At 37.2% G+C, this 20480-nt stretch overlaps 1 protein-coding gene and 1 long non-coding RNA gene across 10 annotated transcripts in view; one reads left to right on the top strand and one right to left on the bottom strand.

Annotated features, from left to right (window-relative positions):
* The window catches only part of LOC139121920 (polycystin family receptor for egg jelly-like), a 302374-nt gene that overhangs the window by 151979 nt on the left and 129915 nt on the right, over positions 1 to 20480 (bottom strand). For all 9 annotated transcript variants that reach the window (XM_070687234.1, XM_070687236.1, XM_070687233.1 and 6 more), the window contains one exon: positions 19044 to 19178. In XM_070687234.1, coding sequence (XP_070543335.1) covers positions 19044 to 19178 — 135 coding nt within the window. The remainder of the gene's footprint in view (positions 1 to 19043; positions 19179 to 20480) is intronic.
* On the top strand, positions 1890 to 20289 carry LOC139121931 (uncharacterized). Its single transcript, XR_011549367.1, has 4 exons — positions 1890 to 2238; positions 8756 to 8829; positions 10342 to 10686; positions 19804 to 20289. It is a non-coding gene; the product is annotated as an uncharacterized lncRNA (long non-coding RNA).

Here is a 20480-nt window from a genome sequence, read left to right as displayed (position 1 = left end):
AAGTTTTATGAGACTTGAGTCAGCATTTCTTGAATTTCAAGAATGCTTTGAGTGTCTTTACACATTCACATTGGGAAAATATAGACTTTCAAATTGGTATTTTGGATGCAGATTCAGACAATACAAGTCTGAATACCAGACCCTATGGGTAATTTTGCATTCAGATTCAGAGGATGTAGCTCCAAATATCCCCAAAAAGTGGATCCTTGCCAGGTGGCCTGGCGACGGATGCATGGACATGCAGATGGACATGACATAATCTCAAAGTCCCCACTGGACTCCATCTGCAGCGGGGACTAATAATAAACAGGCAGAAACCTTTATACATTACATCGGTAGAGGTAGTGCATGGCGAAGTCAGTGATTGCATCAGAGAAAGTGGACTGTATTCAGTTGTTGATAGACTAATGAACTGATCGCTCCATTGTTGAACAACTTACAAACTTAACCAATTACACAAGGATGATGACACAAGAGATAAAGTTAAGAAATTTAGCTGTGGTGAACTTGACTATTCCTTTCAAATCCTTACCTAACTTGAAATCTTAAACTAACATACACTGTATGCTTAACTGCGCGCGAAAATACATCGCCCTTACCGAAATGACAAAGTGAAAACTAGCTTCTAGCATGCCAGATTCATAAACAGTTCATGATAGTTGGAAATCAATATGCCTAAAAGGTGTTTACAGATAGCTACTGAAGTGTTTAAGCCCAGGGACACTTCTGTTGGTGCTGTGTATACATATACCATACATGTTATTTTGTTTGCATTCATGTTTGAAACGGGTAAGTCTGAGAGCCGATTTCAGGTCATGCACTGTTTACATGAGATAAATATATTTAATATATGCATATTGCTGACTTAGTTTTTTTTTATCTGAAGGGCAGTTTTATAAAATAAAGCACATCTTATCTGTAATAACCTGTATACCAAATATCATAGCTATCAGACTCGTAATTTTTGAGAAACCCTTTTTCGACGAAAAAATTGTAAAAAATTCCCCAAATTACAAAATTGTAGATTTCGTCATCGTTTGAAAGACTCATCACATTTTTATTATCCCCATTAACCAGCATACCAAATATCAAAGCTATAAGGCAAGTAGTTTTGGCGAAAACAATAGTTTGACCAAAATTAAATCACATAACATTGATAATTTTGAGTGGTAACAAAAAATGTCATCTTTGTTTGTAAACATTCATTGTTTAAATTTACGACACATATTCACGAGCACTGGACCAATAAGATCTTCATGTAGATTTGGTTTTTGTTTTCAACATCGAGTGACTTGAAAGCAGTTACTGTCAGAGTCGAAAATACCATGTGGTTAATTGTCAGCCCTACGACAAAAACAAACTGAGTTTCAGTAGTGGAAGATATATTCAGTCGTCGATAGAACCACGGTCACTCTACGTTATAGCATGGAGGTAGAAAGAGGGGGCTTACTTCCGGGTTTACAAGAATGCCTCGCTGCAAAACTAAAGTTTGCTTAATTATATTCCCTTAACGAAGAATTAGTTTCTAGTAGTCTTTAAAAGCATCTTGAGTAACTTTCACGAAATATTTCAAGGATGGACGCACGAAATACATTAGATAATACTCTATGCTCATAGTACAGCTCTGCATGATTGAATGAGTCTATCTATCAAGGGTACACAGCTGACTCCGTGTCAAAGGTCATGTGATGTCAGAGGTCATTAAACGAACACCTTAAAAACGCTTGTTTTTGTTCTAAACAAAGAATCGTAACCGTAATTCTCGTATAAATTGTGTGCACAGAAATTTAAATTAGTTGCCAAAAAATCCCAGCGAATCAAATCTTCTGATCGCAAGTAAGACGGGGTCGACGCTTGACTTCCGTTATGAACCAGAACGAGGCTTGATCAGTTTGAATTGAACGTCAATTTGAACTATTCAAGGCTGCCACGTCGACAGCTAGCAGCTGCCGATGTCAGCTCCGTTGCTGTGAAATCGCTGTCATTTTTACACAAGAAATCGTGATTTTGGTGTGTTGTGAGAACGATTCAGACGTCAGAAAATGAGTTGAGTCTGTAAAATACCATTGTAGCGGATTCCTCTGCATGTCCTGGAAGACTGGCAAACTCGACACGGCGTCACTGCATCGGTTTGGCCTGAGTTTGTACCATCAGTGGTTGACACGAATTCAAATGTTGCCATGTAATGGCAGCAGAATGATGACAAAACCACCCTTGATGCCATCTACATTACTCAGGGTAAGTGTAGCTTTAGCCCTGCGGACAGGTCTGTGTATTCCTGGCGTTGTACGGCCACAGCCCTGCAACAGTCTATGGAGATAACTGTGTTCTTGCAGCAAGATTCAAAATGGCGACCGGTTTCTAGACGTTTCGGCACCAAGTCGTTTCGGCCTAAGACGTTTCGGCCTCCCGATTTCAGGCCCCAAGTCGTTTCGGCACCGCGACCCAAGACGTTTCGGCACTGCTCAGGGCTATCTGAGGGAACTAGTGCTGGAGCGTAATGTTGCACATCCACGCACTAAAAAAGTAGTGTCAAATAACATTCATGTACATCATGCTTCACTTCGTGAGAACATAGTCAGTGTTCTCACCAGAAAATAAATTTTGTGGGACATTTTGTCCCGCTGACCCAAAAAAAGCGGGACAACGGATGATTTTTGTGAGACAATATATAAATATGTTAAAAAGTCAAACTGCAAATACGAACCTTATTCTATGCATGGAAAAAATAAAGGACTCAACAACTCATTCAACTTAACAACTTTTGAGGTATGTAAGACCCCAAAAATTGACAAAGTGAGCGTCAAGTGCTCGATCGAGCACTTTGTGGAAAATGGCAAACTGAGCGTCAAACTGAGCGTCAAACCGAGCGATCGAGCACTTTGTGGAAAATGTCAAACTGAGCGTCAAAGTGAGCGTCAAACTGAGCGTGATGGCGCCTCCAACGATAGGATGTGGTATAATTAATTTTGCCATCAGCTGTGAGATCGCGTCCGGCCAGGTCGATGTTTACATTCACTATGGCGTTACCCAATGAGTCGTCAATCCCGCAAAATGATTTGGTATGAGTTGACATTCCTTGTTACTGTGCCCTGTTTCAGGTAGATAATCTTTCCGCACAGATTTCGCTTCAAGGCCATGACAATTATCATTTTATACCTCTGCCTCGCTTACCGCCAGGATTACCGCTGCTCAGAGACTGAATATTCATGAAAAGTCATTTACCACAGACTGGAAGTGAATCATTCCACTTCCAGTCTGTGGAAGTGAATCATTCACACCTCTTCTACTCCTAACGATAGCGGAAATACCGCAGGCACAGCGCTAAATGGCATGAACGGCTACAGTTTGCAGTATTTTTTTGAGAGGAGAGAGAGAGAGAGAGAGCGTGTACATCTACGTCTTGGTCAAATAAACTAGTACGTTGTCACTGTTGCGTAAGCTTATGTTCAGTTCTCTTCCGTCTGTAAAATATTGCAAACTAAATACCGAACAAAAGGTGCATTTCACGAACACCCCCTAACATGTCTTAGGTGTAATCAATGTCAAAAAATAGTTGACAATTTATCAGATGTAAAGTTCAAGTTAATTACGACATCCAAATTTTGTTCAATTTGTGCGAGATCGGGAAGTAAAACTCTGGTCATACATCGGTAGAGCCATTCCATGATAGCAAATATCGACATCGCGTCTGGGGACAATTTGTCGTGTCTATTTTTATCTATATTTGATAGCAGCATGAATGTCCTTGTACTCAATAAAGAAGGCACTGAAATTACCAGTTAAAATTGGCTAACTGCTACGATGGGTTGCGACGTTTTAGCCACATCGTTCACCCCACAACTACGTAACAGCCTATCACCAACCCGACATGCGAACAACCGGGTAGGCGAAGTTTATTCCTTAAATTTATGCCATTTTGATATTTATACGCCTACAGACTTGGAGCAATTCTACGATCAAGTTTATCATCACTTCATAAACACGTTCAATAAAGAAAGCATTCTGCTATAAAGTTCGTGTCAATAAAATACGCTGCTGGTATAATTGTTTTGAAGTCCGAAGCTCTGCATTCAAGATTACAGAATGGTAGGTATTCTTTGAACTTTGAGCAAACAGAACGATGAATGTAAGCAAGGAATAAACTAGAAATATTTATGTGTTTATCACACGACACCTATGTTAATGTCTTGTGTTGATAGCATTGTAGTTTTTTACAGAGTGATAGAGATATTGCAAATCTAGTTGGCGCGATCACTATGAAATAATCAAGAAAATATAAATTGACCGACATATCGACGTAGTTTACGGCTCTGCACGCATCGATATTACCATAGTCGCGACGGGGCCCGGGATATGTGCCGCTACGGACCACGCTTCTCTAGATAAAAATCACTCTGCATTTTGATGATTTTGAATGAATGTGTCTGTGGACTATTGTAGCTGCACAGTAAATTTCTCAGATCATTTCTGCGCTGATCGCCATAAAATGCCGACGTTTTGTCAAGCGACGCCGCTCACCGGTACCATTTTTTGTATATCCATGACGGCGATTTTTCCCAACAAAATTTTTGAGGGACATTTTACCAATTTTCATGAATCTTCCTGTCATTTTTTATAATTATACACTGTTTAAGTGTATGAAGAGCGTGTACGTGTTAGCAGATGGCCGGCAGTTGTATCGGGCCAAGTGTCCTTGTAGCGTTTCTTATGACATCTACGTTACGCTTGAAACATTAACAACAACACAACAGTTATGTTCGTTGAATTTTATTGGTCAACAACAACAACAACACGACTAATAAACATAAACAACAATACAAACAACAACAACAACAACAACCAGACTTCTGGGTTCCCTATGCTCAGAGGGTTGAGCCCACTGCAGCACTGAAAATTCCATGAACTTGATTTGTTTGAAGTCCTGTCAGCGTGGCTAAACTTGACTGACATACAGTTCGCGTACGTTCAATAATGATTCTACATAAATCAGACTTGTTATCCAAAGACTCTTGATGTTGAAAGGTCAATTTAGACGTTGCCTGAATAAACACATTGTCTGGAAATTGTTTGCTGAACGTGACACTCTATGCGATGATCTTTTTTTGGAGGGTGGGATTCTGTGCATGTGATGACCGTGATTTTCTATCCATTTGACATCACGATTGCCGAACAATGTCTTATCATGACAAATGTTTCAGAATTAAAGCAATGTGAAAGAACATCTTTCACCCAAAAAAGTGAAAGTTACAGTATTTTTTCGGCTTCAGGCGTAAGCTTATGATCGGCTCAAAACTTTTCAGTCTCGGTCAACCCATAGAGAATGACGTATATTTGACCTCGCTCTGCCTGCCATTTGTCTACTCACATACATGCACACTACAGATAGTGATTGACATTGCTCCATCGAGGTCCGTCGACTGCAGGACCTTGACTCCTATCTCTTATTCTTTTTGACTACGAAGAGTAAACTGTAATTAATTGTAATTATGACACCAATATTGCGCGCATCATTGTAAACACGTTTTTATTAGCCAACTGGCAAATCGTGTACTATCCAGTACGCGCTAACTGAGCACCCATGCAAGCTATATTTCGCATATTCGCTACATTTTAGCACTCAGTTCTTCTTTTTTTCGCCCAGTTTGATGCTTACTTTGTATCAAACGCTGTTTGACACTCACTTTGTCAGTTTCCAACGCTCAGTTTGACGCTCAGTTCGACGCTCACTTTGCCATTTCCAACGCTCAGTTCGACGCTCACTTTGTCATTGTTCACGCTCAGTTTGACGCTCACTTTGTCTTTTGCCACGCTCAGTTCGACGCTCACTTTGTCGAATTTGGGACCCTTACATACCTGACTTTTTTGAAAACATTCGGTGAAAATATCATCTGATATTGAATATCAGTGCCTTTTAATGAAAAGTCTATGGGACTTTCGTTCTTTCCAGTGTGAAAGTCCATTTCGGGGCCCTCTACAATAACAGTAGTTGCTAGAGTGTCCAGCCGTTCAGCTCTCAGTTGATTCCTGTCATTAGTTACTTTTTTTCCGCACAATAAAACCCCCTTTCACAACCAGCAGAAGGAACAGGCCAAGTCAGCATTTATTTAGATCAGGAAACATATCCCTATGATGTTTGTAAACAATCATCAATTTTTGACGTGAAATTTTGGTCGCCAGCCAAGGCTACAAATTTTGTCAATTGATTGAAGCATGGAAAAAAGACGTCCATGTTCTCACGTATAAGTTCGCCTGGAATAATATACTTATCACATGCGCAAGCCAAGAATTGATAATTTTTGCATAATAAGAGAACTTTCCTCCAACTATTCCACATTTAAACCTCGGAACTACTTTTGGAATAATATTATCAATCGGCAGTGGGCCAGTTGTCAATCATTTCCAGTCATAGGTACTAGGTTGCGTGGGCGAGGAACGGAGCAAATGTCTGATAACATCACACAACACGTATCTCCCGCGAAGTTTATACATGATTCCAAACATAGCAAAGACCTAAAAATTATCTCAGACAAAGTTGCGTTATTTTTCGAGAACAAAAATTCACTGAATCTCAACGGCACGAACACTATAACGTCGTTCCCGTCAAGACCCTGGTTGCCATGCGGAACTCACAGTATAATGCTACCAGCTTCGAGTTCGTTGTTTTCGAAAATGTTCATGTAATTCCTTAGGGATATATAAGCTTTACATTCTTGTGTTTTCGTAGTTCGGATTATCGTTTTCGTAGCCTATGAAAATATTTATCGTGCCCATGACGCCTCCAGCTTCCGCGAATTCCGTGGACATGTACCGTATGCATGCAAGGCGAACACGTCCAGTGCATCAGACTACCACAGTCTCGTGTGGTCCAATATACACGACGGCCGCTGTGTGGTATACGTAACGCATCCACACATCGGCGATCATGTATCGAATCACAAGTGACTGTGGCTTAAGTACGCCCTCTGACGGGTATTGCCTCCAGATTGCCTCGGTTTCAACCAGGAAGTGTAATTACTCGCGTCAATCATTTACGTCCATGGTGAAAAGTATTGGCTGTATGATACGGCCAGCCGGCCGTACGGCTGGCACCACGAAAGTTTATCATTTCAAAGGCGCGCCACTATTGGCGCGCACGCCCAAGAAATCCGCGACAAAACAGAAAAATACGCGAGAATGTTGCGGAATCGCGGCCTGGTGAGAACGCTGCATAGTAAGAGACCGTAAGAAAAAAACTTCATCTCGTTTTTAAATCTGTTACACAAGTTTATCGATAGCAATAGCCGCCGACACGGCAAATGTTTGAAAGCGGTGCCAAAACAGCACGGCAAATGTCACACAAATGCACAGAAAAGTACTGGTCAGAACGCAAAGGTCACGCTTACGAATATGACTGGTCAGTCAATTACTAAATAGTTTGAAAACAAATCGAAACAGGGATGCCGAAACGTCTTGGGTTGCGGTGCCGAAATGACTTTGGGACGGACATTGCGAGGCCGAAACGACTTGGGCCGAAACGACTTGGTGCCGAAACGACCAGTTACCATGGCGACCTCCATGGGCAAAGTGGTAAACAACCTGTCGAGTACGTTATGTTTCAGGAAACGAACGGCTTTGGACGTTAGGAGAAGTTCATCGCATCTTTTCTTGGGTCGGTTAGGAGGTAAAGGTAGGCAGGGAAAGGATTTTGCCCCAATAGAGCAGAATTTCGGCAAAAAGACCGTGTTTTCGTTGCAGTCCGGATCAGCCCCAGTTATCTCCATAGACCGTTGCAAGGCTGTGGTGGAAGCCGTATAACGCCAAGAACACACAGACCTGTACGCAGGGCTACTGTTGCTAAATCATTTGTATTTCTGTGTTGTTATAAAATGCATCGGCAAAATTGAATTCAGACAGACAGCCAAGCCAAGAATTGTGCTTAATTTTTCTATGGTTGTAACTTGGGGGCAATTTTTAGCGTTTATGGTCAAAAAATCATTTTGTTTTGAAAATTTATATTCACGATCCTTGGGTTGACCTCTGTCAGATTTATTAAAATTGTGGTGATATTTATTTATCTGTGTTTTTGGCAATTTCTCTTATTTTTTGTGCTCTGCTGTCTAGGATTCAGAGCTTATCAAACAGGCTACTTTCTCAGTTGTCATCTATCCATCTGTCGTCCGTCAACAATTGCCTTCTCCTCTGAAACCGTAAATCCGATTGCTTTGAAATTTGATAATTATTCACTTGGCGTGATTTCAATGCTCATGTAGGCACAAGTCAAATTCCAAAGCTGGCTATCACCACAGTAGAGGGGCTGTGCTATCACCATGTGTGTCTATCAAAGGCTGATGATAGGGGCAAAGTAGTTTTTGAAAGACAAGATATGACAGAACATTTCCTGAGAATTCATAAACTTAACAATAAATCAGGCTACAAAAATAACAAAATTGTAAATGGCCAATCATGCATTTACTTTTTCCCGTAAATTTTTATATTTGTTCTCAATTTATGAACATTATGAGCGAGAGCACAGATGATAGGGTTTTTTTTGTAGACAAAATATTTCATTAGAGCAAGCAGATTATTTCAGTATACTAATGTATAACTGGACAGATTTCATTGATCAACAGTAACAATAGTGATTACACGTGTGAAGGACATGTTTTCAAACAATGCACTGTACTTTTTAAGGGTTCTGTGGGGAGCAGAATATAAACATCAAATGGCACTATTATTAATCATGTTAATGTACTTCACCTTTTTTCTCAAACAGAGCTTTGTTTCACAAAAGTAAACAACTACGAGCTGGGTATCAAAGACTGACCCATAACCTTGAAACATTAAATGGTAAGTAAAATTCAACCTTAGGATTCCTAAATGAATAGTACTCTCAGTGAGTCTGTGCAACTCGAGCTTGGCTTAAAGAGGGAGTTTTCCAGGGGTGATATTATGTTCTCGCTTGAAGGTCAATTATTCCAGAAAAGCCATTTATAACTTGCGCAGATTTTTACAAATAAGATAAAATCTGTGGCAGAAGTTGCATTATAGGGCTTCATCATGGGAAAAGCTGCCAAGATTTGTGCTTTCATCAGGTCATATGGCAGGGACCATCTTCCAATGGGTATGGCATTGTCATTCATGTTTACACCAGGCTTTGTGTATTTACATAACTATTGTGTATTTTTTTGGTTTGAAATTGTGACTCACCCCACTATACAATTATTTTTAATTATTTTGTTTATTATTTGTATATTGGGGTGAGTCACAACTTCTAACCCCCAAAATTGCATTTCTCTGGCTGCATCATTTGTATGACAGATCCTCATTACCAAAAAGTCAATTCCTAAGTTGGTGGCTTCTGTGCAAGTCCCTGCTGGGTCACTTTTCATTTCATTTACCACATTTACTATGCAAATACTCACAGCCTTGCATGAATGTGAGAGAGTGGACAATGCCATACCAATCAGAAGATGCACTCTGCCATATCATTTGATGAAAGCGCCAAGCTTGGTCTATTTTTCTCATCATTCAAAATAAATCTAGTTGATGAAGCCCAAAAATGCAACTTCTGCCACTATTTTTATCCATTTTTGAAAAAATTATCAAGTTATAAATGGCAAAAATGGCAATTCTTGAATAAGTGACCAAAAACAAATATTAAAAATCTTCTTTGGTGAACTCGCCTTTAATACAAAAACCTACCTTTTCCCTATGCTTTGTTCCAATTTGACTTGAGAACATTCATGTACATATGCAATGAAGTGTACTCAAACCAAATGAGTGGACGTTACATAGTAGACTGTGTATAATTTTAATTGAATTATACCAATAAACATTTACTTCGCTTGAACCTTTGCAAATCATACAATATTGACTGATGAAGTTTAAATTAAGTAATAACATACTTGGATAAAATGTTCTGGCATATATACATTAAGATCAAGTACAGATCAATTTTTATGGCAACGTTTCTGTCTTATTCCGTACATGAATAACTTTAAAGATTCATTGACTTAATAAAGAGGGAAATCAACATTTTTTCCCGCGGGATAAATCATCTGAAAAAATAAATTTTGTTTTATGTCATTGATTCTACTGTCTATGGATATACTAGTTTGAAGGTATTTGCAATATGAACAGGTTTATACTTGTACAACAAATCACATTGGATCATTCGCAAATTGAGGGTATATAATAGTTTCTTTAATTTTCTGACTACATGCAAATTTCATTCTTCAATGTTTGATAGCTGTTGAAAGAGTCAAAATTGTCAGCTTTTAGCAATTCTAACATATTACATATTTTTGTTATAAACTTAATAAGCTTTATATCTTACTTGATGTTTTTTATTTTTTCCAGCTTTGCATAGGAAAACCTCAAGTTGACAGGTCAAGCAATAACTGAAACCATAACAGACAATCACAGCTTACACTTTTAAACAGAGGTCATGGTCATGGCAATATGAAGTTCTTGACTTTATGGACACTTGAACATTTTTTCAACTGAACAGTTTGATGTTGATTATGTTGATCGGCTCTTAAAGTCTGGTGGATTAAATTTTATTCCTACCAAATTTTTTAGCTCTCACATTATTCTTGTTTGTGCAGAGGAGTGTTCAGAAGTGGTAAGGTGATGGCAGTTTCTCAGCAGCAGTGATAAAAAAGTTTCAAGTTGTTGGGGTGACTATAATTCAGAGTGCAGAAGGTAGGTTGATTTTATAAAGCACAGCAGTAGGAAATCTGCCCAGCTGAGAGGCAGCTAATTGCCAGGCAGAGTGGCAGCTTACCTGTTAATCTTTCCAGAAGAGAACCAGAAAATCTAATCCTGGGCTCTCCGGGAAAGATTTTCCAGGAGCTCTTGTGCCCTTGAGGGACCTTCATAGAAGAGGATAGATTCTTGATTGCCAACATGTCAGAGAGGTGTTGTGTTCATGTGACAAACATGTTGCATCAAACAGCACAGATTTTTGGTGTAGCTGCCTTGATTTCAAGCCATACATGCTTCTAGCATGTATTGTTCATGTTGTCAATACATAACGGAAAGTTAAAATCAATATGGTCAGACACATGTTTTGAAACCTGTAGGTAACATGTATATGACACATGTTTCTTACAAGTAAGAAGCACAACTGAATGGGTATCATTTCGGTAAGGGCGGGGTTGGACCATTTGATAAGGGGGGGAGGGTGTCTGGAAGATTGATGAGGTACATTATCTTTTTATCCGATCCATTGTACATTCTTTTTTTCCCCCACTCTCCCACCTTTCTTTTTGTCAAACCTTCTCTGGCTGATTTTTTTATTGACATTTGTTTGAAATTTTTTTCAAAATCTGCCAGAACCCCCTTCCCTCACTCCTAAACATGGAAAATATTTTTGAATATATTTGTTGGAAACCAAACTTGCTAAAATCACCTCAGCTATGTTTTCTAATGATTTTTTTTACCGCATTTCAACACCAATTGCAGTTTACCATATCAAATGCTTACTAAATCACCACATTATATACTCTTAGTTCCAGTAAGTATAAAATGACCAAAAAAAATCTAAAAATACAAAATGAAAGATATCCCAGTAAAATTGACAGTTTTGCAAAGTTGCCCCAAGAATTCAAAATTCTGGATTTCAACCTAATTTCAATATATCATAGTAACAAAAACACTAAGAACATGTTTACTAAATATCAAAGCAATCAGACTGGTAAATTTTGAGAAAAAAATTTTTGACCAAAAATGAGAAAAATTGCCCCCCAAAATACAAAATTGCAGATTTCATCCTAAGTTCAATATCTCTTATCAACATAAACCCTAGGAACCTGTACACTAGATATCAAAGCTACCAGATCAGTAGTTTTAGGAGAAAAAAATTTTGACCAAATAAGGGGCAACATCAAAAGTTCAATATAATAAATCTAACTTAATTGCTTTTAAGTTTGGCCTCAGACCCCCCCCCCCCTTCTACCTTAACTGACCTAAAATTGAAAAACGTTGCGGACTCATACCCTGTACTAATTCTTTCAAACGACGTACCAATGTACCATTAAATTAAATAACCAGATATGAACTGAAAATGCTCACGTGTTTCATTTATATATTGCAGTTATGTGTAAATTTGAACCTTTGCCACATGTTTGCAACTTCATTGAAAGCATTATGATCAACATAATGAACAATAATCACCGCCGATTAATTCTAAAAGGTCATGAAGTATACAAATATGTAACTAGAAAGCATTTGCAAGCAAAAGCGAAGTTCCAGAGACCAGAGCAGCGGAAGAGACAAGAGAATGTGTGACAAAGATAGGTGCAGAATGAAAGAGTGCTTTGGAATTCAATTTTCAAGCACGTACCTATAGTTAGGGCTGCTAGCAGTAAACACCATAATACAACTAAAAGCAAGGCAGTCCACAGATTACAAATGCCTACATGTACGGTAAAAACGCAACAGATACATACGGGGGCGACAACACACGGAAATGTATATCAGACGACATTCTTGCGAGCCAGAGCAATAATTTTCGCTCCGCTGACCGGATCTGTCCAAGTATGCTGCCTAGCTCTGCATGGCAGGGCTGTGTGTTATGTTACCGGTGTTAAACGGCCTCGCAGACTGATAGGAAAAACCGCTGGTGGCTCCTCAGAAATACGGCGGGCAGTTTCTCCACCAAAACAGCCGATTTTGAATCCAAATTTTGCATTGATCTTCGTTTTCGAGCACACCCACCTCGCCTAGGTACACGATGTGCCCAGCTGCGCTTGTAAACGTACGGAAAGCCTACTTTTCTGTCTCTATGCGAGCGAAGCGATCGATCCGCTGCCATTGTTGTCTCATGAGCATTCGGGCGAAACAGTATAGCGCCACGTACGGCGAGTATTTAGAGAAAAATAAAATCAAAAAGCAACAAAAAACAAAGCGAAAGAAAGCTAGAATTATTAATAGCTGAACGCAATATGATAGTCAAGCAATGCAGAATAAAAAATAAATAAATAAACACAACATAGGGCCAAAGTCCCTGAAGCTACTATAGACATGGATACAAAATTAAGTATTTCCTTACTGTATGAAATTATCTCACTAAGGTCATCCTACGGACAAGTAAACTAAATATTAAAGCTGTCTGACCAGCGGTTTTGAAAGAACAAGCAACTCAACAGTTGACAGAGCTCTGTTGAGTTATGTAGAGAATAACCTTTTGTGACACATGTATTGATGAAGAAGGTGGATATCTTTGATTAACATTGTGAGTTCTGTTTAATAAGTTGAGACTGTACATACTCAGAGAAAGCACACTGAAGAGACAAAGGTTTGAAACTTAAGAAGTTCAAGGTCATCAAAAGCATTATAAGGAATCATGTTACACTTTCATTGCACTGTTTACACAGATTGCATAATTGCTATAAATAGCACATGAGGAATCTTTATACAGCCCAGCTTTACCATAAAAACCCTATCACTTTGACCACTCTTTTAATTGACCACTCTATTTTTTTCCTCAAAAGTAATTTTATTTTATCCTTACCAAGTCAACCATAAATGGAAATTAGAACTTTCTCTATCTCTATCTCTATCTCTATCTCTATTGACTATTTTGAGCAATTTCTTTTAGATAACATACAGGGCACAATAAATGACGGTTCAGAATATGTCAAAGTTGGGATTCAGGAAAGTTGCCTTTACATGTTTTAATCCTCCAAGATGGTAAGCATTTCACTATGAACTGTCAAAAAAGTTGAACTTTCTGATAATTCTACACTAAAATTATTTTGGCTTTGATGATTTCCTAATTAATTCAATTATTTAAAATCATATTAATTATTTTTTTCTGGGTGAATTGATAGGGTTTATACAGTACAAGAATTACATACAATGTAAGTCAAATTTTGACCAAAAATGACAAAAAAATTCCTTAAAAATACAGATTTGCATATTTCATCACAATTTGAACAAGTCTAAGTTGGGTTACCCCTAGGGACCTGTATACCAAATAACAAAGCTGTCTGACCAGCGGTTATGAAGAAGAAGATTTTTTACCAAAAACACCTTTTTTGGCATTAATTTGCCTATTTTCAACAATATCAAAAAATTAAAAAAAACAATTTCTCAAAATCGTATTTTTCATCTACACAACAAATATCAAATCAGTAAGTACCGCGGTTCTCAAGATATTTGAGTGGACGGACGCCTCACAAACGGACATACATACATACATACATACATACAGACTGACGACGGACGCCGGACGGATACCCATCCCAATAGCTTCTATAGACTATAGTCTATAGTAGCTAACAAGAAATGCCCGTAAAACCCGTCCGAGCTGAGCGATGACATCATAAGCGTGTCGCAATGCATTCTGGGTAATTAAGGTAAAATTTGTGTATAGCATGTTCTATGATAGTAATACCGGAAATAGAGCAAGAAAGAAAGAAGAAAGAAAGAAAGAAAGAAAGAAAGAAAGAAAGAAGGAAAGTGAGCAAAAACTAACAGTTCCAGAGCTGGTCTCTGGAACTAATTAGCTGAAATAAAAATATTAAAGTTCTTTGACTGCTGTCATTGTATCACCATTTTATATAGCAAGTGTAATTACCGTTAGCCAAGTCCTTCAAGCCATATATGCCGAGCTGTGTAAGCTCATTAGATATGCAAATTATATATAAGCTGACATGAAAATGTGAAATGACTTTCGATATTGTTTTAACCAGGTATAATCATCAATGTACATAGCATGTTTTGCCAACTTTGATCAAGTAAATCCCAGTATATATCCCTAATAAGCAAAGTTCATTAAATAAGTAAATTAGGAATTGACTTAAGTAAAAATGCTTAATGATTGTCAATAATGTTGTATCATGGTATGTGTAATATATGTAGCAAGTTTTGTCAACTTTGGTCGAGTCAATTCAGATATATATCTCTAATTAGGAAAGTTCATTAAATATGCAAATTAGGAATTGGCTGAAGAGAAAACGCTTAATGACTTTCAATAATATTGTATTATAGTGTCTTTAATGTACATAGCAAGTTTCATCAATTTTGATCAAGTCAATTCAGATAAATATCCCTAATTATGAAAATTCATTTAATATGCAAATTCAGAATTGGCTGAAGTAAAAATGTCTTTTGACTTTCAATAATGTTATATCACAGTATCTTTGATGTATATAGCATGTATCACCAACTACAATCAAGTTAATTCAGATATATATCCCTAATTGGGAAAGTTTATTAAATATGCAAATTCGGAATTGGCTGAAGTAAAAATGCTTAAAGACTTTCAAAAATGTTGTATCATAGTAGCTCCAAATACATGTAGCACGTTTCATCAACGTCGGTCCAGTCAATTCAAATATATATCCCTAATTAGCAAAGTTCATTAAATGTGCAAATTAGGAATTGGCTAAAGTTAAAACGCTTAATGACATTCAATAATGTTAAATAATAGTATCTTTAATATACATACCAAGTTTGGTCAATTTTGATCGAGTCAAACCAGACATATATCCCTAATTAGGAAAGTTCATTAAATATGCAAATTAGCAACTATCTTTCATGTAACCCCTTAATGGTTCCCACTGCTGATATATCTTGGTGTGATCAACATTTGTAGCAAATCTCATCAAATTGTGTATAGTCGTTTTTGATGTATATCCGTTTTTCTAAAATCATTAATTATGCAAATGAGCAAAAGCCACATCCACCAAAAACTAATCAGTTCTTGCCATTTGCTAACTATATGTAGCAGATTTGATTCTGATCTGATCAGCCATTTTTGAGATATCGGACCAACCGACAGACAGACAGACAGACAGACAGACACACACACACACACACACAGACAGACAGACAGACAGACATCGCTGCGACATATGCTCACGTGTGTAAACACGTGAGCAAAAAATTGAAAACCATTATAAAGTAACAAAAATACGGGTGACTGGATCGGTTTTAGCGTACAATAAAAACAGCCTTGAAATCGTAAAATTTGCCAAAAAGACGTTAAATCGTTTTTGACTGCACAGAAATTAATTTGGCCAAAACCCCCACCCCCAAACTTCAGCAATTAAGTTTTTTTTCAAACATCGATCTTTTGACGTCGCCCCTAAGGCAACAAGTGACCTAGCGGCCAATATAGCTCCGCTGTGTTTATGTAGAGAATAACTATTTTTGACACATGTTGATGAAGAAGGTGGAAATCTTTGATAGCTCAATGCAGTGGCCAGAAAAAAGTGGCTAAAATAGCTGCAAAAATACACAATTGAAGATTTAATCATACTTTGAATATATCACATTGGATCATCCCTAAGAACATGTCAACCAAAGCTATCTGATAAGTAGTTTTTTGAGAATAAAATTTTCTGACCAAAAATGGCAACAATTGTCCCAAAAATAAAAATCGCAGATTTCATCATAATTTCAAAAGATCAAATTTAGTTCACCTATAGAAACCTGTATACCAAATTTCAAAGCTGTTTGACCAGTACTTTTTGAGAAATACATTTTTTGACCAAAAATGGAAAAAATTGCCCCAAAAATACAAAATTGCAGATTTCATCATAATTTCAATAAATATCATTTCGTACATCTATAGAAACCTGTATACCAAATTTCAAAGCTGAGTAGTTTTGGAAATACACATTATTTGACCAAAAATGGCAAAAATTGCCCCCAAAATACAAAATTACAGATTTCATCAGAAATTCAATATATATTACTTGGCTCATCTGTAGAAACCTTTATACCAATTTTCAAAGCTATCACACAAGTACTTTTTGAGAAACACATTTTTTGACCAAAAATTGCAAAAATCGCCCCAAAATTACAAAATTGCAGATTTCATCCTAATGTCATTAAATATCATTAAGGTGATCTGTAGGAATCTGTATACCAAATTGCAAAGCTATCAGATGAGTAGTTTTGGAAATACACATTTATTGACCAAAAATGGCAAAAATTGCCCCAAAAATACAAAACAACAGATTTCATCAAAAATTCAATATATATTACTTAGTTCATCATGCAAACCTGTATACCAAATTTCAAAACTATCAGTTGAGCACTTTTTGAGAAATTTATTTTTTGACCAAAAATGGCAAAAATTGCCTTAAAAATGCAAATTTGCATATTTCTGCACAATTTGAACAAATCTCAAATAGATCATCCCTAGGGACATATGTACCAAATATCATAGCTATCTGACAGTTAGTTTTGAAGAAGAAAATTTTTAAAGATTTTTTTACCAAAAATGACAAAACTTGCCTTAAAAATACAAATATGCAAATTTCACCACAATTTGAACAAATCTGACTGAAGTCACCCTAAGTCAACTGCATATCAAATTTCAAAGCAATCGGACAAGCTAAGTAAACTGCATATCAAATTTCAAAGCAATCGGACAAGCTGTTTCAGAGAAGAAGATTTTTTCACAAAAAACACCAAAAAATGCCCCAAAAATACAAATATGCAAATTTCACCACGATTTGAAGAAACTTACGTGAGGTCACCAAAAGTGAACTGCATATAAAATTTCAAAGCAATCGGACTTGCGGTTTCACAGGAGAAGGCAATTGTTGACGGACGACGACAGACAACGACGGAAAATCAACCTATTTTGATAAGCTCCGCATTGCTGACAGCGGAGCTAAAAAAATTGACAAAAAATGCAAAAACACCCTCAAAAAATACAAAAATACTGTCAGGATAGTGTGCTCATATTTGATTTGAATCGCTCCATTCAAGAAATATTTAAACCAAAAAACAAGAATGACAAAAGTAAATAGGGTCTGAATCTTTTGGAACTGGAGGTCAACTTTAGGAACAGGCATAACATGGGAATGTTTCAACACAGTCCCTCTTACATGTAACAATATGTCACAGTCTATAACTAATGGCAGGAAATGACTCAGTGTGTAGGCTGTTTCAGTTACTGCCACCACTTCCACACATAGAAGGTGCACTGCATACAATATACAGTCATGAGGTCATGTGTCATAGAACCTCTCACTTAGATGTGTAGGCTGTTTCAGTTAATACCACCACTCCCATACATTTGCAGGATTTTCCCTTTTCCTTACCTCATTTGCATATTTTTGACACTGACATGTTCATTTGAACAAATTCACATCTCAACCTCTGGGTCAACTTGTACACCAAATACTAAGATGGTAACTTTGGCGGTTTGAGAGTTTTTGAGTTTGACGGACATACATCTGCGACTACTAACATACATACATCAGAGTTCGCGTTTACGCAAAAATTGTGCGTATTTATGCATTGAAATTGACTCTCTACGCATTTTTTTCATTGTTATGTGTTTTCTATACGCAAAGATTTCATCTTAATTTGAATCTATAACATTTCAATCATCACTATGACCCTGTGTATCAAATATCGAAACTATTACACAATAGGTTTTGGTGAAAAACAATTTTTGACAAAACTTGCGCTAAAAATACGAATTTGCATATTTTTTCACAAACAAATCTGAAATAGCAGGGTCATCCCTAGGGACCTATAATATCCCAATCTGTCTGACAAGCAGTTTTGAAGAAGATTTTTAAAGATTTTGTGACAATAAATGCCTTGAAAATACAAATTTGCATATTTCATCTCAATTTGAACAAATTTATATTACGTCATCCCTAAGTAACCTGCAGACCTAAGTAAAGCTGTCAGACCAGCCATTAAGGAGAAGAAGATTTTTGCCGAAAAATGGTAAAATTTACCTCTAAATACAAATTTGCATATGTCATCCCAACTTGAACAAATCTGATTGGGTCATTCCAGGGGATCTGTTCTCCAAATATTAAAGGAATTGGATAGGCAGTTTTGAAGAAACAGCTCGGAATGTAAATTGACAGACACTGAAGGCCAGATGCCGGATGACAGCTGATGACAGACACCAGACAACGCCACACATTCACCTTTTAGACAACCTTCACGTCGTTGACAGCAAAGCTAAAAACTATAACAATGAATAATAATTCATGATTGTGTGTGATAAATAATAAAATTATGTCTGATTCTCTTCTTCAATGGTCAAAAAATCTGGTGAACTTCATACTTACTATTTAGACAATTATCTCCTGAAAATCCTGGAGCACAAATACATGTCCCATCCCTTGTGTCACACATCCCTCCAAAGTAACAGGTTGGACATGTTGAAAGACAGTCGGGTGGTCCCCACATTCCGTCAGGGCATTCTACAACAATAAATAATTTACATGAAGCCATAATCATCACAAGTTTAAACCGATGTAGAAACTAAATTCAAAATAACAAGTCATCATTGATAACATAGTCACTGCTCGATCGAATGATTTTAGGAATTGTAGTGTAAACCTTTAAGACTGAAAAGTTTTTTGGGGTCATCCTAGAGACAGTAAATTGAACAAAGATATTTGAAATTTGATGAATAAATAAATATATTTAAATATATAAATTTACAATCAACAATATAGCTGCAAGCAGCGATGCTGGGACCAAAGTCATAAACAATGTTTACTGGCTGGCAAACAGCCAACAGAAAAGCTGAAAGTTTGAACAAACTGTGTGGAGAAATGCATGTGATAAATGTGTCATTGGAATGACATGGAGACCGTGTAGTGCAATACCATTGAGTGACAGGAATACTTGTGCCTAGAATGTCAATGTGTTTAGATCTTTTGCTTGCCATTTTTGCTTACATACAACTATAATATACAGTTGTAGCCTCATTTCGAAGTCAAGTGCACACACAATATGCCAAATCAAATTCAATGAAATCAGTATAATAATAAAATCTGCAGTCAAATTCTAACTTGATCATGGATTCTTTTCATTTGCTAGGGTGTGGAAGCATTCGCTTTCTATGACCGAACCACCTGCAGTCATCGAGGCTGTCAAGGACTTTCAAGAGACATTTTCTGATCAGATAGAAAGCAAACTCCTTGAGAAATGCAAATTCCACTTCTCTATCATGGCTGATGAAGGGACTGACATTGCAGTTGATCAGTACATTATTATGTATGTGAGGTACATGGCAGATGGCAAACCACAAAATCACTTTTTCAGTGTACAAATGTTAACTCAAAATGCCACTGCAGAAACTTTGTTTGAGACAATAACTTCAGCTCTGGTCAGTAAAGGTCTATCAACAGGTAACATGATTGGTTTATCCAGTAATCGTGCGTTTGTCATTATAGGGTCAAAATCTGGGGTTGCAACTATAGAATGAAAACCATACAACCATTGTTATTGAATTGCTGTATTGCTCATCGGCTAAACTGTGCAGTTCTCAGGCTGCAAATAAAGTTGAATATCTTGAAAAATCAAGAGACTGTTGATTCAATATTTTACTACTTTCACAATTCCCCTAAACATCTGAGATCATTAGGTAAGACAAAAGACATCTTGCAAGAATCTAGTAAGGCATTCAAACCAATATTTGAAACTAGATGGTTGTTGTTTGGTGGAGCATTAGATGTAATTGCTTCTTCACTGTGTAGTTTAATACATGTTTGGAA

The sequence above is a fragment of the Ptychodera flava genome, chromosome 21 (genome assembly GCF_041260155.1).
Source record: "Ptychodera flava strain L36383 chromosome 21, AS_Pfla_20210202, whole genome shotgun sequence".
In the NCBI taxonomy this organism is placed as follows: domain Eukaryota; kingdom Metazoa; phylum Hemichordata; class Enteropneusta; family Ptychoderidae; genus Ptychodera; species Ptychodera flava.
The sequence above is the reverse complement of the archived record's forward strand: the minus strand, read 5'-3'. Positions and strand labels throughout refer to the sequence as shown.